This window comes from Antedon bifida, chromosome 8 (assembly GCF_963402885.1).
Source record: "Antedon bifida chromosome 8, ecAntBifi1.1, whole genome shotgun sequence".
Taxonomy (NCBI): Eukaryota; Metazoa; Echinodermata; class Crinoidea; order Comatulida; family Antedonidae; genus Antedon; species Antedon bifida.
The window spans coordinates 6,070,967-6,088,969 of record NC_136233.1 but is presented as its reverse complement, the minus strand read 5'-3'; the positions used below and the strand labels follow the sequence as shown (position 1 = coordinate 6,088,969).

General features: G+C 33.9%; 2 protein-coding genes across 3 annotated transcripts; both read left to right on the top strand.

Moving 5' to 3' along the window:
• The first annotated feature begins 12,542 nt into the window (after nt 1-12,542).
• LOC144850885 (fibrocystin-L-like) lies at nt 12,543-13,687 on the top strand. The gene is made up of 3 exons (XM_078708384.1): nt 12,543-12,622; nt 12,714-13,154; nt 13,656-13,687. Exons 1-2 carry the CDS (start codon nt 12,562-12,564, stop codon nt 13,007-13,009), a joined length of 357 nt encoding a protein of 118 aa, XP_078564510.1. The 5' UTR covers nt 12,543-12,561; the 3' UTR covers nt 13,010-13,154; nt 13,656-13,687.
• A 255-nt stretch (nt 13,688-13,942) lies between these two features.
• On the top strand, nt 13,943-16,630 carry LOC144849559 (uncharacterized). 2 transcript variants are annotated; one of them, XM_078706502.1, is made up of 3 exons: nt 13,943-14,022; nt 15,889-16,085; nt 16,265-16,630. In XM_078706502.1, the coding sequence occupies exons 2-3, from the start codon at nt 15,943-15,945 to the stop codon at nt 16,530-16,532; spliced, it is 411 nt and encodes a 136-aa protein (XP_078562628.1). In that variant the 5' UTR covers nt 13,943-14,022; nt 15,889-15,942; the 3' UTR covers nt 16,533-16,630. The 2 variants fall into 2 exon arrangements, with proteins under 2 accessions (XP_078562628.1, XP_078562627.1); XM_078706501.1 differs by lacking the exon at nt 13,943-14,022 and adding an exon at nt 15,543-15,733.
• The last annotated feature ends 1,373 nt before the right edge of the window (nt 16,631-18,003 follow it).

The following is an 18,003-nucleotide window of genomic DNA, read 5'->3' as shown; positions in this document are numbered from 1 at the left end:
TTCGAACCCCAGCCAGTAGAGCTGAGAGAATTCAATCCAAACGATAGTTACTAGAGCACTACCCGTTATGCCACAATGTACACGAGTAATAAAAGGTGACAATAGTATAGTCTTATACGGGCTTCATATTACGTCATTCTAATCGTTACGTCATAAATTTGCATATTCATGACGTAATTTTGAGGAAACGAATCTAGTTTTAACCTTGCTATTAACCAGAGGGCCGGGTAGCTCAGTTGGTAGAGCGTCGTGGAACACGATTATCGTGGGTTCAAACCCCGAAACACACACCTGGGCCTATCTTTTTGATCTTTATTTTGATCTGATCTTTGATTTGATCTTTGATTTGATCTTCGTTTTGATCTTTGATTTGATCTCTGATTGATCTCTGACGAAAGTTTCACCTACACAATTGAGGCCGATAGCAAAAATAGACGACGGCATACTAAGGGTCTACATTTTATTTGCTAAATATGCCGGACGAAACAAACGACAAATCTAAGCCAAATGATCAACAAACAGGGACACTGGATGAGCAATCTAGTGCTACTAGTACAAGTTGTAGCTTGGAAACCTGTAAAAAAACTAATGGAACACTAGTAAAATGCTCGAACTGCAGAAACTCATATCACCTGACATGTGTTGACCTAAAGAGGCGACCAAATCCAAAATGGGCATGTCAAAATTGCAAAAAGGATATAAGTTTCATAGTAAAACAACTGAAAGAAAAAGTTGAGACCTTACAGACAAATGTAAACAAAATTTCTACTGAAAACGATCATGTTAAGAAACGGCAAGCAAGTCTAGAAGATGAAAACAAAAAACTAAAGCAACAAATGACAAGCTTAAACGTAAAGGTCAGCAAACTTGAGGGTGATCTTGAGCGATACGGCCGATTAAACACCTCCTCAGATAATATTATTAGACCAGAGAGCACGAATCCAATCCACAAAACCCTTATAATTGGGGACAGTATGCTCAGAGATATGGATAACTCATGGTTTAAGGACACTGATGTCATAGTGAAACGTGGTGCGGTTACCGAAGATATATACCATAAACTACAAGAATCCAAAAACTTAAATTCATATGCAAATATAATTATACAAGTAGGAACAAACGATGTCTCAAATGGTAAGGTGGTAACAGAAATCCAAGAATCAATGGAAAAAATAATCACGATGGTCATGGTGAAGTCACCAACATCGAAGCTTTATATATCAGCAATTCCTCCACGCCCAAATCATATGGATGATATTCAAAGTGTAAATACAGCACTTACCGATCTCAGTACACGGCTGGATACTGGCTTCATAAACATCTCATCAAAATGTGTGTACCAATGTGGCTCAGTTGATGAATCCCTATTCATTGATGGCTTACATTTCAACATAACAGGATCCATACGACTAGCTAAACTATTCTCTGAAAATATTGATGATCTCCAATTTCAATATACAGAGAAATCATCATCCAGGCAACATGCTCAAGAATGTCAAACAAACAGAAATCAAAATACACGCCCCTGGAAACGAAATAGACATGGTTATTATAATCAACAAGCAAGAAATGACAGTTACCAACACTTTAGTTATGGCTCCAAAGAGTCAACCTATATGTATGAACCATGCTGGAAATGTGGACTAAACAACCATCAAGCTTACGAATGCTACTATCAAGAACAGTTAACATGTAAATCATGTGGTCAATATGGTCATAAAGCAAGATATTGTGGTAATGTACATAATTATGATCATTATTATTACGAACGAAAAAATTGACCAAAGAGTCTAAGAAGTACATTAAAGTCACAGTCCGAAAAGGAGACTAACAATACTACTGAATGTTCCCAGGCCATAGATGATGTATTAATTAATGATAACCACTCATATGTAATAAATAATAGGAATAATATAATAACAGATATAAACCAAATAGGAAAAAAAGATCCTCATATATTTGAGGAACTAAATCAAAAGGGTTTTATATTTGCACATTTAAATATACGTAGCCTAGACTTACATTTTGATGAATTGCAACGTATTCTAAATAACAACAATTTCAATGTTTTTGGCTTAAGCGAAACATTTCTAGATAATACATTTATTGATGAAGATTTTCATGTTGACAATTATATATTACACAGACTAGATAGACGTAAAACTAAAAAAGGTGGAGGTGTAGCACTCTATATAAACCTAAAAACCAACCACAAAATTAGGAATGATCTAATGTGTAATGAACTCGAACTCCTATCTATTGAAATAGTACGTGATAAATGTAAAAATCTAATTGTTCTATTGTGGTATAGACCTCCAAATACTACAGCAGTTCTTTTTGAATATTTACAAAATATATTTCAAAAGATTGAACTGGAACACAAAGATATTATGATGATGGGAGATTTAAACTGTGACGTTATGTCTGACAATCCACATTGCTACACAAAGAAACTAATTGAATTAAGTGAAAATTTTAATCTAAAACAGATCATTGAAGAACCAACACGTATAGAAAAACATTCCTCTACATTAATAGATGTTATGTATTTCTCAAATGTTTCTAAAATATTAAAGTCTGGAGTTATCCACGTCGGCTTAAGTGACCACTCAATGCCGTTCGCTATAATAGGGAAAGGGGCGAAAAATAATAAAGATTCCAATAAAACAAATAAAATTAATAAACAGGATCATAATTATAAAATGACACGAAACTTTAAAAAATTTAATGAAGACAGTTTTTTAAACGATTTATTAATGGTAAATTGGAATGGTATTACCGCCAGCGGCGACGTAAGTCAGAGTGCCAAACTTCTCGAAACTACACTAACCAACATTTTAGATAAACATGCTCCTTGGAAAAAACACAGGGTACGTAAAAAAACAGCTCCTTGGCTATCTGATGATGTAATTGAAAAGATGAGAGAAAGAGATAAACTCAAAAGAGAATGTAAACATTCTAAAAATGAATCACTCTGGAAAAGGTACAGAAAGTATAGAAATATGTGCAATAAATTAATACGTAAAAGTAAAGCTAATTTTATTCAAGAAAGTATAAAAGAAAATAAAAACGATGTAAAAAAAACATGGGATACCATAAGATATATTATATCGTCAAAAAAGAAAACTCAAACTATTCAAACAATTTGCAATGGTAATGGCGATGTCCTCTATAAAGCTAAGGACATCGCAAATGAAATTAATACATTTTTCTCAAATATAGGTTCAAATCTTGCATCACAAATACATGAGCCAATAAATGATATAAATTATGATGAAATCGATGCTTTCACCGAAAAAAATTTTGAATTCGAACACATCACATGTGAATTTGTATATAAATACTTAAGTAATCTTTCAAAAAACAAAGCCACTGGTCATGACAACTTACCACCGGGCATTCTAAAACTGTCTGCCCCGATTATATCCCCAACAATTACAAGAATCATAAATCACTCCTTCACAACATGTAAATTCCCAAATACGTGGAAAATAGCAAAGGTCACGCCAATTTTTAAGAATGGTGAAAAAACTAACCCTAATAATTATCGTCCCATTTCCGTCCTACCTATACTTTCAAAAATAATTGAACGAGTCGTTTTTAATCAACTTTATGCTTTTTTGAATAATAATAATCTGTTATGTATAAATCAATCAGGTTTTCGACCATCATACTCAACATCTACTGCACTTACAAAAGTGACGGAAGACTGGTATAGTGCAATAGACGAGGGTAAGCTGGTCGGAATCTGTTTACTAGATTTTAAAAAGGCCTTTGATACGGTAAACCATAACATACTATTAAGCAAATTGAGACTTTATGGTTTAAGTAAATATGTTTTAAAATGGTTCGAGAGCTATCTGTCTGAGCGAAAGCAATTCACAAATGTAAATAATACATTGTCTGATTATACACACATCCAATGTGGAGTGCCTCAGGGGTCAATCGTGGGCCCACTTGCTTTCCTCTTATATATAAATGACCTATCGAAAGTTGCAAACAAATGTAAAATAAGTATGTATGCTGACGATACTATAATTTATTGTTCTTCAAAAAATGAAAATGAAATATACCAAAGTATAAATGAAGAACTTATACAAATCCACGATTGGCTAAAAAATAATAAATTGAGTCTAAATGTCTCTAAATCCGAGTTCATGTTGATCGGATCGACAAACCGATTGGCAACCATCAAAGAAAAAAATAGATCAGTTAATATAGATAATGCTCTTGTACCACGCGTTCGATATTGCAAACATCTCGGTATCATAATAGACGAACATTTATCATGGAAAAATCAGATTGAATACATTCGAGGTAAAGCTCTAAATGGATTGGGTATGCTCAGACGATGTAGCTATTATTTTCCACAAAACATTTTAAAACATATTGCAAACTCTATTGTAATACCTTACTTGAGCTATTGTAACATCATTTGGGGAAATAGTAGTCAAACTCTAATGAAAAGAGTTCAAACTATCCAAAACAGAACAGCTCGAATCGTGTGTGGTCTAACATGGGACACACCTAGTAGTGAGGCACTAAGACAAATTAATTGGTCAACTTTATTTTATCAAGATAGATATGAATGTTGTATGGTTATATATAAGGTTTTGACAGATAATGCCCCACCTTACCTAAATAATGTATTTACATACAATGATATAAATTATAATCTAAGGCACAGTGATACACATCTATTCATCCCGAAGCCAAAAACCGATTTTAAAAAACGAAGTCTGTCTTATCGTGGAGCAATTATATGGAATAGTCTCAATGTTGATACCCTTCCAAATTCAGTTAAGTTGTTTAAAACGTATCTGAAAAATGCATTGTAAAACATAATGGTATGGTAATTTACGATGGTGTACATCCAACTTTTAAAATGGCTAAATATCATGTAAAATGTGTGTTTTATCACTATTATTTTAAGGTAAATGAAATCAAAAAGATTTATTATGTATTACAGTAGAATCCCCATAAATTATACACTTCGATAAGGGTTCCCGTTTACACGGGAAGTACCGGTATGGTGTACCCTAAATAGAGGTGTCAGATGAAGGGAATTCTGCTGTAATTTTGTTTCTTTTCAATTTCAATTTTTTCGTTTCTTTCGTATTTATATGGTGTTGGTTTTTTTTGTAATACAGTATCACGAACTTGTGTAAAAACAATCAATGTTGATTGAACGAGTTGTGCTGTACATCAGTCTCGTGTCTAAATAAAGTTTATATATATATGCCGGTCGGTGGAAAAGAGTTAAAGCTATGCGAGCTTCTGTGTTTGGGGTTCACAGATTTAAACGTCCCCCTTTCCACCACACATTATGAGGCAATAACATCAAAGCATCTGATGTGTGGTACCCCCAAGGCTGTGAGAGAGCCTTACCGTGCTAGAGGCAAGGGAGCACACCATCATTTTTTTTGGCTTCCCGCCTCTTTCCGATCTCGTTAATTTTATGTTTGGCGCCCTCAATTTTAAGAACACCTAAGTTATGTCAGAAAATTAGGAACAAATAAATAGAAATGTGTAAAGATGCCGATGCCTAGCCTGGCTAGTGTTTTCTCTCTATTTATTTAAATACATATGCATTATTGTAATAAATAATTTCACAATTTCTGTGTGAATTATTAACTTTGAACAAACGAACATTATTCCAAACCATGTACTACATTATTTAACTGTGTTTGATCATGAATAAATGAAATGAATTAAGTGAAATAATTGATCATGAGAAATCAAAACAACTGATACAATGAATTAAATGATGAACAACAGCAGCCATCCAACCAACCAATTGATTGCTACTCCTATACAAATATTGATCAGTTGGTATGCCGTGCGTTATTATGCAAATGAGTTGGTGCAGGTGTAGTGGGGAAGATGGTGTTGTTATTCATTGCGGTCAACACGCCACACTGTTGAATGTTGATATTGTTGATTATTCAAATCTTGTAAGAAAAACTATTTCTCCGGGCGGGAACCTAGCAGATCCCCTCATTTAGTTTGAAAGAAATCTCGAAAAGAAATCCATCTGGAAAAGATCTACACACATGTTCTAGCTATTCCAAATCCATTATAAAAATAATACCATTTATAATGCAAATGGCGAATGTAAAAAAAAACAGACGTTAAGGCGAAATCGCAAAATTATATTTGTTGACAAATGTTATGGACATTTTAATTCACGTTCATTCCCCTGATATAGTATAGTTTAAACTACACACTGTTCTAGCTATTCCAAATCCAGTATGAATTATAATACCATTTATAATGCGATGTAGGCCTAGGCCTAAATGGCGAATGTTAAAAAAACAGACGTTAAGGCGAAATAGTAAAATTATATTTGTTGACAAATTTTATTGAAATTTTAATTCACGACTGCTTTAATCTCACTCTTCCCTGATATAGTGTAGTCAAAACTACTATCACACATGTTCTAGCTATTCTAAATCCACTAAAAAATAATAATACCATTTATAATTTGCAATGTAAATGGCGAATGTTAAAAAGAGCTGTCCCCAATTAAACGAGGGGTTCTACTATAATATAAATGTAGGCCTACACTATAATAGCTTATGAGAAGAACAATTTACTACACAAATGTTATAATGTAAAAGAAAAATACTAGTATCAAGTTTTTTTAAAAAAATAACTTAGGCGCACTTTTAGTAAAAAAAATGTTGTAAATGTATAGTAGAACCATAGGCATCATATTTTGAAAAATAAAAAATGTCCAAATCATCTAAAATTCTAGTAAATTACCCAATTTTTATACTAAAGATAAATAAATACATATAGAATTATTGTACCAAATTTGAACAAAATTGAAGTTGGTTAAGTATTTTTCCACGATGGTTTTTGAATGATGTTTTTACAGTTTTATTTTATCCAAATAATACTAAATTTCTATCACTAATAAAAATCTAACTTTTCGATATACTGTATTACAATTTTGGAATTAAATACTCTTTTATGAGTGGAACACACTTACGCTATTAAATATTAAAATGTAATGTAACTATTAGTCATTAATTAGATATTACTTAACTTTTTTCCCCGTTATTTGAAACCTACGCGAAATAATAAGAGATGACGCTGTTTTACTGGTAATAGATATGGTTATTATGTGTTGTATTCTTCCGCTCGAGTATTCTTTAACCCCACAGACTACATCGCCCAGATAAATAGCGAGATCCTAAATATTTTTGTATTCTTATATACTATAGGAAAGATGATTTCATTTTGCTAAAGGAACCTTTAGAAATACAATAGCTTTATTTATCTGCAGTTTATTCAACAAGAAACGGAAACTAAATATCTAAATAAATAAAGTATAGACATAATGAATTAAATTAATACGAGAAAATGTATTATCAATGGGCAAAATGTGTAGCATTGATGCCATAAAAAATAAATTGACGAGTATCGGTAAATATGTAGGCTTAGCTCGTGGTTCAGTGTAGCGAAGGAAATTCACTTTAGCTGCGTATCCTTATTACCACAACGCGAGAGAAATTGGCCTAACGGGTAGGCCTAGGACTTGTAGTGTGGGGGGCCTAGAAAGTCAAGCAGAGTGCCTCGGCCAACCTACGTTCCCTAGTAGGTAGAATGTTAATTTAGACCAGGCCATTTTTAAATAGGGTTTGTATAGCGGAAATAGTTCTGGTGGTTCTACTTATATTTATTTGTATTAAATGATTTACCAAATCCTATACTTATACTACCTTAACAGAAAAATTAGTAATAAACTAATAATTACTTCTACGGGAAAATATTTTATATCGACGGGGCAAAAAATATCTGCATTCTTAAACAATAAGTTGACGAGTCTCAAAAAGTGTGGGCCTAGGCCTATTTAAGTGTTTTTTTGCACGAACCTCCTGCGGGGAAGTTTGATTTCGGCCTATCCGTTGTATTGTATTGTATAGCAATACACTTTTTATACTTAGCTAGGCCTAGGCCCCTAGCTAGTAGTTTTTTTATTGGAATGTGGAAGGATGTCTTCGTATCAAATTAGCTTTGGATACAAATTGTTTTTTTAAGGTAAAGTGGTTGCAACAATAGAATAGGCCTAGGCCTAGCCTAGGCCTAATCATAATGAATACAGGTCAACCCGTACCCATGCCAACTCGTACCCACCAACTCGTACCCAAATTTTGGCTTACTCGTACCCAAAATTTTGGCTCACCCGTACCCATCATTGGCTGACCCGTACCCATCATTGGCTGGCCCGTACCCAAGTTTAATGCTATTTAAAGTATATTTATATTACAGTTAAACCCAGTTTTATTACATTTTTAGATACCAATCATAATTATGTTCGATATTATAATGGCAAAAACTATTGACCTAAAAAGTATAATTTATGTAGACTCGTACGAAAAAAGCACAGCTTTCATCGTATTTGGGTCGTAGTCAAATTAATACTTGAGGGCGCTGTTTTATATGGAAGATGTCAGTGGTCGACTGAGCTGCATTCTATTTTTTTTTTCATTTATGAATAGTTATTATAATGTATTATTTACTACGAATAGCCTGTACACGGAAATTGAAATACCCACTAGTCTGTGATGATGAAAACTTGAACTATTAAAAGTAAACATGAATATCTTTTATACATAATTTATAATTTTATTTTACAGATAACGGAAGTAATGTGCTTTTTGAAAATCGTTTTAAAAATAGCTTTTGTTTTTTTGTTTTGCAAGTTTCGGAAAATATTAAACTATTTTAACATTTAGAAAATATTTTAAAAATCACGAAACTATTTAAGTGGATACCAGCCTCATTTGTGCTGCTAAGGAGCATTTTAGAATAATGAAGAATCTAAGTAGATTATTGCCGTTTATAAAACAAATCCCCTGTATTCATGACGGATGTGAGAATAATAATAAAAGGTAACCTCCAATAATTTAACATTTAATTACAAATGACGATATTTGCTGTTATTACGTTTTCATTTTATAATGATTAGGCCTATTACTGTATTATTATGACTAAAAACCGAAATAAATACTACAAAAACTAAAAAAAATCATCGTATCGCTGACAGATACGTAAGTACTCAGACACGTGTAGGTAGTTTATATTATTTTAGTAAATAAGACGACATCCGTTGCCATGGAAAAACGATTGTGGGTCATTCATTTGTCATATTTGACACATAGAATGCGTATTTTTTTTTAAAGGGAATCCCTCGTCAGCAAAAACACGTAGCTGTTATTAAGGAAACATCTTCCAAAAACGTTTAGTTGCCGTAAACAAACAGATAATTTTACTGAATTATTTAAGAAAAAAAATAAATAGAAAACGATCATATGCCACATTGCGTTGTCTATTTTTTTACACACTGTAGCTGTTATAGAAGAAAATCTGCCAAAATGTTTAATTGCCTTACAGTACGTGTATATGATCATTTCACTGAATTATTAATAAATAAAATATATGGAAAACGATCATACGTCATTACTGAGTCGTCTCTTTGATGCCCTATAGGCCTAAATGCGTGTTTTTTTTATAATGAAAGGTTAATCCCGGTCAGCAAAAACACGTAACACGAAATCTACGCCCCATAGCCCTGCAGGCCTTACAGTACGTGTATATGATCATTTCACTGAATTATTAATAAATAAAATATATGGAAAACGATCATATACGTCATTACCGAGTCGTCTCTTTGACGCCCTATAAATGCGTGTTTTTTATAATAAAAGGTTAATCCCGGTCAGCAAAAACACGTAACACGAAATCTACGCCCCATAGCCCTGCAGGCCTTACAGTACGTGTATATGATCATTTCACTGAATTATTAATAAATAAAATATATGGAAAACGATCATATACGTCATTACTGAGTCGTCTCTTTGACGCCCTATAAATGCGTGTTTTTTTTATAATAAAAGGTTAATCCCGGTCAGCAAAAACACGTAACACGAAATCTACGCCCCATAGCCCTGCAGGCCTTACAGTACGTGTATATGATCATTTCACTGAATTATTAATAAATAAAATATATGGAAAACGATCATATACGTCATTACTGAGTCGTCTCTTTGACGCCCTATAAATGCGTGTTTTTTTATAATAAAAGGTTAATCCCGGTCAGTAAAAACACGTAACACGAAATCTACGCCCCATAGTAGCCATGCAGGCCTTACAGTACGTGTATATGATCATTTCACTGAATTATTAATAAATAAAATATATGAAAAACGATCATACGTCATTACTGAGTCGTCTCTTTGACGCCCTATAAATGCGTGTTTTTTTTATAATAAAAGGTTAATCCCGATCAGCAAAAACACGTAACACGAAATCTACGAGTAATTCGACCCATAGCCCTGCAGGCTTTTTGATTAAAACAGGGCGTTGTTAATTCAACCAATTTTAAATATACCAATATACAATAGAAATAATAGTTACTTGATCGAATGTAATCAGGGAAGATAATTAGGTGATAAGAATATAAATTGATAAGTATAAAAATTATACGTTGTTGGTACTTTACCTGGGCTTAATTGAATTGTAATACTATACGTCAACAGTAAAAATATTTTTTTATTAATTAATGTTCTTACGTAAATAAAGAGACACATCAAACATACGTTTATAAAACTATAATATAACAAATATATGCCTAAACGAAGTTTACAATCAAATCAATGGTCATTTTTATTAGCACACATTTTATTAGCACACATTTCACCGAGACCTGTAAAATAAAAAAAACAATTTAAATATAAAAATATTCATACGTCAAAAGCATACCACTAGTTTTGCGCCGATCAAATCATTACAAGTAGGCCTAATAATAACGAGTAGTCCAAATAATGGGTACGAGTAAGCCAAAAATGGGTACGAGTAAGCCAAATAATGGGTACGAGTAAGCCAAATACTTGGGTACGAGTAAGCCAAATATTTAGGTACGAGTTGGCATGGGTACGAGTTGGTTTGGGTACGGGTTAGCCAAAGTGGGTACGAGTTGACCAATTATTTGGGTACGGGTTAGCCAAGTTGGGTACGAGTTGGCATGGGTACGGGTTGGTTTGGGTACGGGTTGACCAGCACCCATCATAATATTATAGGCCTAGGCCTAGTATTAGCTCTAGGCCTACTAGGCCTATAGTCTATTATAGCTCTAGGCCTAGTTAGGCTAGCTAGGCCTATATATGACAGATCTGTTTTCTTCTTCTTTCTTTTATGGGAATGGGTTAGGCCTAAGGCCTAGCTAGGCTAGTATTATTACTATAAAGGCTATATCGTTAGTCTAGTATCAAGCTAGCCTAGGCCGAAGACCCTATATTCAATTAGGCCTAGCTTAGATATCAATTGGTTTTTCTGTTGACAGCTTTCATTCTAAAAACTAGGAAATGTAATTTTGGTTTAAGGTTTATTTTTTTTAGGCCCAGCAGGCTAGCCTACATGCTGGGACCTATCATCCTAGTATTGGCCTAGCCTATATACCAATACCTAATAAATATACAGTACAATCTATCCGCATGTCCTATATTAAACACCAAACCAAAGACTATTCAGGGTTATATGTAACAAATACGATGTAAATAGGCCTATATGCTTCTATATATAAATCAACTTCAGTTCCAAAAAGTCAATATTTATATAGTTAAAAACAAGGAATATTTAAATAACGCTAACTGTTACGCCGTACACATCTTTTGATCGATTCAATAAGCAATATTTTATAATTCGAGATCTGTGCTGACTTGTCTGTGTTCTTGGGTGATTCTTCAGACAAGACATAAAGTTGTTGGTCACTGTCTGTACGACCTAATAATTAATAATTAATTAAAAAATTAGTAGAATTGTTATTGTTTCTTCAGAAGAAAAAAATCTCAAAATGACCAACAGAAGACGACTGGATATGTGTTTTGAAGCATCACATATTAGAAGACAAGACCCAGATGGACATTTACTGTATTCTATTTGAAGGAAAAGGTAATCTTATAATAGGCTTACTAATATTTTATGCAGTGTAGTGAAATTCAGGCATCACTGCATCAGTGGAAAATTCAGAATGTTAACACCAGACCATGATTTACTGGCTAATTGTTAAAAAGTGATATATTGTGATATATGCAGTAGTTATTTGAAAAAAACCATAAATCATTAATTAAAAATACTGTTGCAGCCAATGGCGCAATTGCAGATAATTCTTCTTTTTATAAAAAAAAGTGCAAAAAAGAATTATAAGGCTTCCATTTCAGCAGGGCTTGATTTTTGTTTTTGTTGTGACTAGCCCACTGGGCAAGATAACTTAACTTAATTATATTAAGCCTATAGTTTAAGTAAATGCTAAATTAAATTATAAATAAACAACTATAAAATAAAATTATTTTTAATTTACACTAAAATATGTTTTAATGTTAATAATAAATTAAGTACAAAGTACTGTAAAATATTTCATCCCAATTGTTAATTAACTTAATCAACGGGTAAGTATAATGTTCCCTTAGGTTGCTTTCTTGGATATTGGAGAAGTTACTGTAGAAGGTCCAGCGGTTGTATACATTTCATAATGGCTTCAGTCCTGCTATCGGGATGTTTGGTACTTCAGGACTAACAATTCAGGATAATGTAATTCACCACACAGTTGGAGCAGGTAAACAATGCCAAAATACTTCTCTTTCCCTTATATAGTAACTTACATTTTAGATTAATCTGCTGTTCTGTCTTTCCTGGTACATATCAAGACCGCTACAATGCTGAGGATATATCGTGGCCAGCAGGTATTGAAATTGAGAGCTCCAGAGATGTCATCCTACAAGACAACACTGTGGTAGGCTCTGAGATGGTGCTGTACCATGTCAGTGGGGAGATTGTGACGTTGAAAGTCAATGGAGCAACAACGAAGGCCATACTTCTTTGCACGGTGTTCATGACGAGGGATGGTCAGAGAGACTGCACACAGATTGCCAATTTCTTCATCTGGAAGAATTGGGATTATGGAGTCTTTTTCCAAATTTCGAGTTCCGTTGTAAATGACTGATCTTGTTCTTGCTGACAACAACATCGGGGTGATGCCATTTGTCATTGAGCCATCTTCTCTTAGTCATGAAGCTGTTGATAAGTATGTGTGAGAATGGACGTTTATAATTGGTACAAGCCTGTTCTTTGATTGCGATGAGTTACAGGTAGGTTCAGTAAGATTTAACATTAAATAGCATGTTACAAACCGAATATTGTATATATTATGTAATTATGATGAATTAGATTAGATAATGTATAAATGTAAAAATCATAATGAATGAAACAATGTTAATGACGATGAAATAAAAGTGGGAAACCAAAAAAAAAGAAAAGATATAAACAGTTTCAATAAATATGAACATTTTTATTATTCATTTTAAAAGATGTTTTTTTTTTTTCTGTATTTCAATTTTTATTATATTTTCATTTTGGGGAACTCTATTTTGCATTCTGTCAAATAAAATCAATGTATAGATATTATACAGTATATGCATACTTGACTTTCACTCGAAAGGAAATTTGTCAAAGGACTTTCTTACTCTTCTAACTCCTTTTTCTTAACGTGTACTGATAATGCCATTCCATTGTGTAATCAGTTACGTAATTTATAAATTCTGATTAAAATATTACATTTTTCCATTAACATTTTCATGTAAATATTTCAGAATCAACCGGAGAATGCAGGTCAAAGTGCAAAACAGCGTGCACCTCGTCCAGAGAACAGAAATGCTGGATTCGTGTGGGCAAATTTCATGTAATGGTGCTCAATTTTTTCAATTTCATGGTATACATAATTACCCAGCTATTGCTGGAAGCACAAGATTGCAAGGTATGTAAAAGCATGACATAATCTGGTCCTTACTTGGACAAACCTAGTCCTTACTTCGACAAACCAACAACTGCCATTGTTTGAGTTCGATTGCAGGAAACGCATACTCATACTGTTTACACATGAAGCTGAATGCTTATAGGTACAAAGAAGGTAACAGTCAGAGACAAGAACAGGGTTTACATACATATACCTAATTTAGGGTAAGTACTAATAGTATTTATCCTATATATCTACGGACCACTTGCATTTATCCAAGTTACGTTATTGTAAATCATTGTGTATCTTTACTTGCTAATTGCATTATTTTCATCAACCTAGTACACTTACTGTACCTACAATACTTTTCATTTAATCTTAACACTACAGTAAAGTTAAAAAGACCCCCTAACCTACGTTTTTTAGATCTAATTTAAGGTCACAAACTACAATTAATGTAAAAATAAATATTATATTGTAACTTTTTTGTCTTTAAATGGTTAAAAATGTGAAAAATAAGTTGATTCTAGTAATTTTAGCGGCCCGCTATAAATCCCAAAATGCATTGCGTGCGGATTGATATTTTTGTTTTTCTTCTGTAATTCACCCACTTTTTGATTGATCGTGAGGCCAAAACAAATGGAAGACTCATAAATTTTCACCGAAAATACCAGGTTTTCCCCATTTTGTATCAACGGAGTCTGGCAAATATAGAAAGACAATTAATGCAGCAACTATACAACGTCAGGCTAGGTATATAACTAGCATACGATATTCGTACGTTACCGATGTTTACCGGCTAGGCCTACAAAACTCAGCCTAGCTAGGCTAGACCTAAAGACTGCCCACGAGAGGTCATTCGCCGCAAGCTACATAGGTAGTGCATTGTTTCTCACTTTTTATCATAATTTACCATAAAACGTACATTTAAGACAAGGAATGACCTTGTTTAATGTTTTTAAAGTAATATATATGTATTATTTTTACAAAACGTCACAAATTGAAGGGAAGGGGTCTTTAATCCTTCTGAGTGCGTGGAGATGGATTGTGATGCATTTAAAGAATGCAATGATCAGAGACGAAGATGGTGGAATTCTAGTAGGATCACGGCCTGGTTATGTTATTCCTGATTCTGCATACGAGTGGGATAGAGATCCGAGACGTGGACTTAGAATTATAGGATTATAGAATTCCAAACATGATGGTTACAGACATCAATGGTAGTAAAATCTTTTATCTAATCTGCTCTTTTCATTAAGGTATCATTGGTACAGAAGACTGCATATGGCATGAATCTTGGCAGGCTTTTGAATGCTATGACTACGATTACGCTATGTTGATTATTGAAAGTCTTGATCCTGACACAAGAATTACGACGTCTTCACCAATCGTCATTGTGTCTAACGGTTATGTTGATTTGATCAATGGACCACAAGATCACGGCTGGTGTCATGGGTACACATGTCAAGAGCGCATCAGCACATTTATGTCTATCGTTGCAATTGGAGAGACTTATGAGATGTATATGAGAGTTCAACGAATCCTCAAACGTTATGACTTCATTTCCTGAACACAGCTCCAGATCAGAAAATAGTTGTCGGCATCTGGTATGCCAATCCTCAACGCTTAGGTGTGTACCATCAAGGTCACTATGTCATGCCAAATAACAGGCAGCTGGATGGAGATATGTTCATATGGGTTCCAGAAGATCCAAATAGACCAGACGATCAGTTCATGACTCCAGCATTTATGGCGAGAACTATATTTTGATCGCGATTGGCAGACTCTTTGGATACTTATACGTGGTAGTGACCCAATTGACATCATCACTACACCGGTTATAATGGTTGACGTTGGTGTGGCTTCTGTTGATGTTGATGACTTCTATGAAGAAGATCTTGTTAACAATCTTGCCAGTTTGGTATATATAATACAGTAAGTAAATAGCTTTCTTTAACCATATTAAAGTATCACATAATCTATCCAGATTTCTTCTTTTTTCAGTTTTATATGTTTAGAAATGAGTTGAATTTTATTTCATTGCCTATTCTTTTAATATCTAAACAATAATTAATATTTCTTCCTTACAGGCAATTCAACCCTAGAACATGATGAGTTAGTTAACCTTCAAGCAGAAATTGTTAATGCAGCACAAACCGGTACTTTGTACGAGAGTCTTGAAGTTGAGGTTATTAGCAATGACCGATCCTTCTCCCCCAGCCGAAGACCCAACAAGGGGTGTGAGAGCAACAAATACAACAGGAGGTCCAAGTACAGGCAATAAAACGTAAGTCACATTTAAGAAGTAATGAATTGAAGTAGAGTTTTCTGTAGAGTTACTGTAGTAAAGAACTGGCTTGTATCGTCTTGTCCAAAGTCTTAAATTGTATTCTCATGTGTGGCTTGTAACGAACATAACCATAATGCCTATATCATTACAAAACAACATAACTAATTGGTTCACAGATATTCTGAGAAGCAAGCTGAAGAAGAGGCATCTAGTGACCCAGGAGTAGAAATCATCTATCAATTCTCAAGCACAATGAGTATACGTTTACAACGGCTGATGCTATTTGAGATTCAACCTTGCATCTCTATATTGGATACCAGTGTAGATTTAACACAATTCTTTCTAAACTCCAATATAGGCTATCAAGCTGTGGTAATACACCATAGGTTTGATACAAATATTCTACGAAAAAAAAGGAATTATTCAATGATTTTTACAGGGTGAAATTGTGCAAAATCTGGGACATTCTTCACATCCATGGAAAATGCCCAGGAGTATCTGATGCAGAGCTCGTCAGCAACAACACTGTAGATATAGTCCATGGCTGGGCCAACTTCACTGATCTTGCCATTAATCTGTCAGGAAGTGGTTACTACTTTAAATTCAGCATTGTTTATTCCAACTCATCCACGCTAGAAGGTATCAACTCAACAGAGTTTTCTGTCATTGAGGGTGTTTTCCACATATCAATCGCAGATCAACACTAAAAGTTGTTGAGAAATTTGATGTTCAGTTTAATCTAATTGAAGATTTTACAACGGATATTGCAGAACATCTGGATTCCAAGGTTGGTGATTTTTTAATTAATTATAAGTCATTTTCAAATTGTCAATGCAGTTTTTCTCTCTAATTAACCATCCATCTTCTATTTAATACTGCATTATAATTCTAAAATCACCATCAATTGTAGACTAGTGTATCCAATCTAAGAGCAACTTCTTTTTGAAGACTACAGTCCATTTCAAATTTTCAATGCAGGTCTCCCTCTATTTAACCCACTACCTTCTATTAATACTTCCCCCTACCCCAATTTTAAAAGCATCTTCAATTGTAGACTATCGTATCCACTCTAAGAGCAACAAACGTTACTGTTACCATGAATAGGTATAATAAGTTCAATTTATCCACGGAGGCCCAGATCAACACAGGGTTGCTCTTCCCAGCTTCTCGAACTTCACTAAATTCTTATTGGATGCTACACACACAGATCCTCTCAATTTAAGATGCAGGCGAGCATGTTCATACATGCATACATACTGTACATTAATTAAACAAATATCCAGTCAAATGTGTGTACAACAGGGTCATTGTTTAGAAATTGAGCAACGCATTGCTTTTTCAACCTTTGACATCCATTGACAGTTTTCATTTGAGCACCCACAGCGCCTTAAACTTCTCACTAAAGCTTTTCTGGTAGCTACTTAAAATCTATCCGTTTTAAAAGCAGGTATTTTGAGTCTCTAAGATGAGGAGTGCCATAATCTGTCTTCATATACAAAATGAAGTTTGTAATTGTTAAATATACAGTATATGTTGACATAGTGTGGACACCTTCTTCATCTAGACTCCGATATCCAAGCTCAAAGAGCTCTATGCGAGGAAACAAACAATGAGAAAAGTTAAGAGACTAAGGGGACGACCCAAAATCACATCAAAATTATAGAAAATGAAAAAACAAAAATAAACAAGTCTATGCACACTTTGGACAATAATCGCTCTGATTGGGGAAGTCTTGTTAAGTGCGCTATGTCGCAAGATGTTCAGCGTTCGTGATAGTGATATGTTTGCGGTACAGAACGATCACAGCATGTTGATTGAAATGTGGAGAAAAACGCAACCGTTCTTTTCATATTGATTTCATCATGCAACAATATGTCAAATAATTTGACCATACACCTACCGTGTATACGTTTAT

Bases quoted from the DNA above. Each gene is read 5' to 3' on its own strand.
- LOC144849559 (XM_078706502.1), top strand. From the start codon at position 15,943: ATGCAGCACAAACCGGTACTTTGTACGAGAGTCTTGAAGTTGAGGTTA. The intron at 16,086-16,264 runs GTAAGTCACATT...ATTGGTTCACAG, and splicing joins CCAAGTACAGGCAATAAAAC to ATATTCTGAGAAGCAAGCTG.
- LOC144850885 (XM_078708384.1), top strand. From the start codon at position 12,562: ATGTTTGGTACTTCAGGACTAACAATTCAGGATAATGTAATTCACCAC. The intron at 12,623-12,713 runs GTAAACAATGCC...GTACATATCAAG, and splicing joins TCACCACACAGTTGGAGCAG to ACCGCTACAATGCTGAGGAT.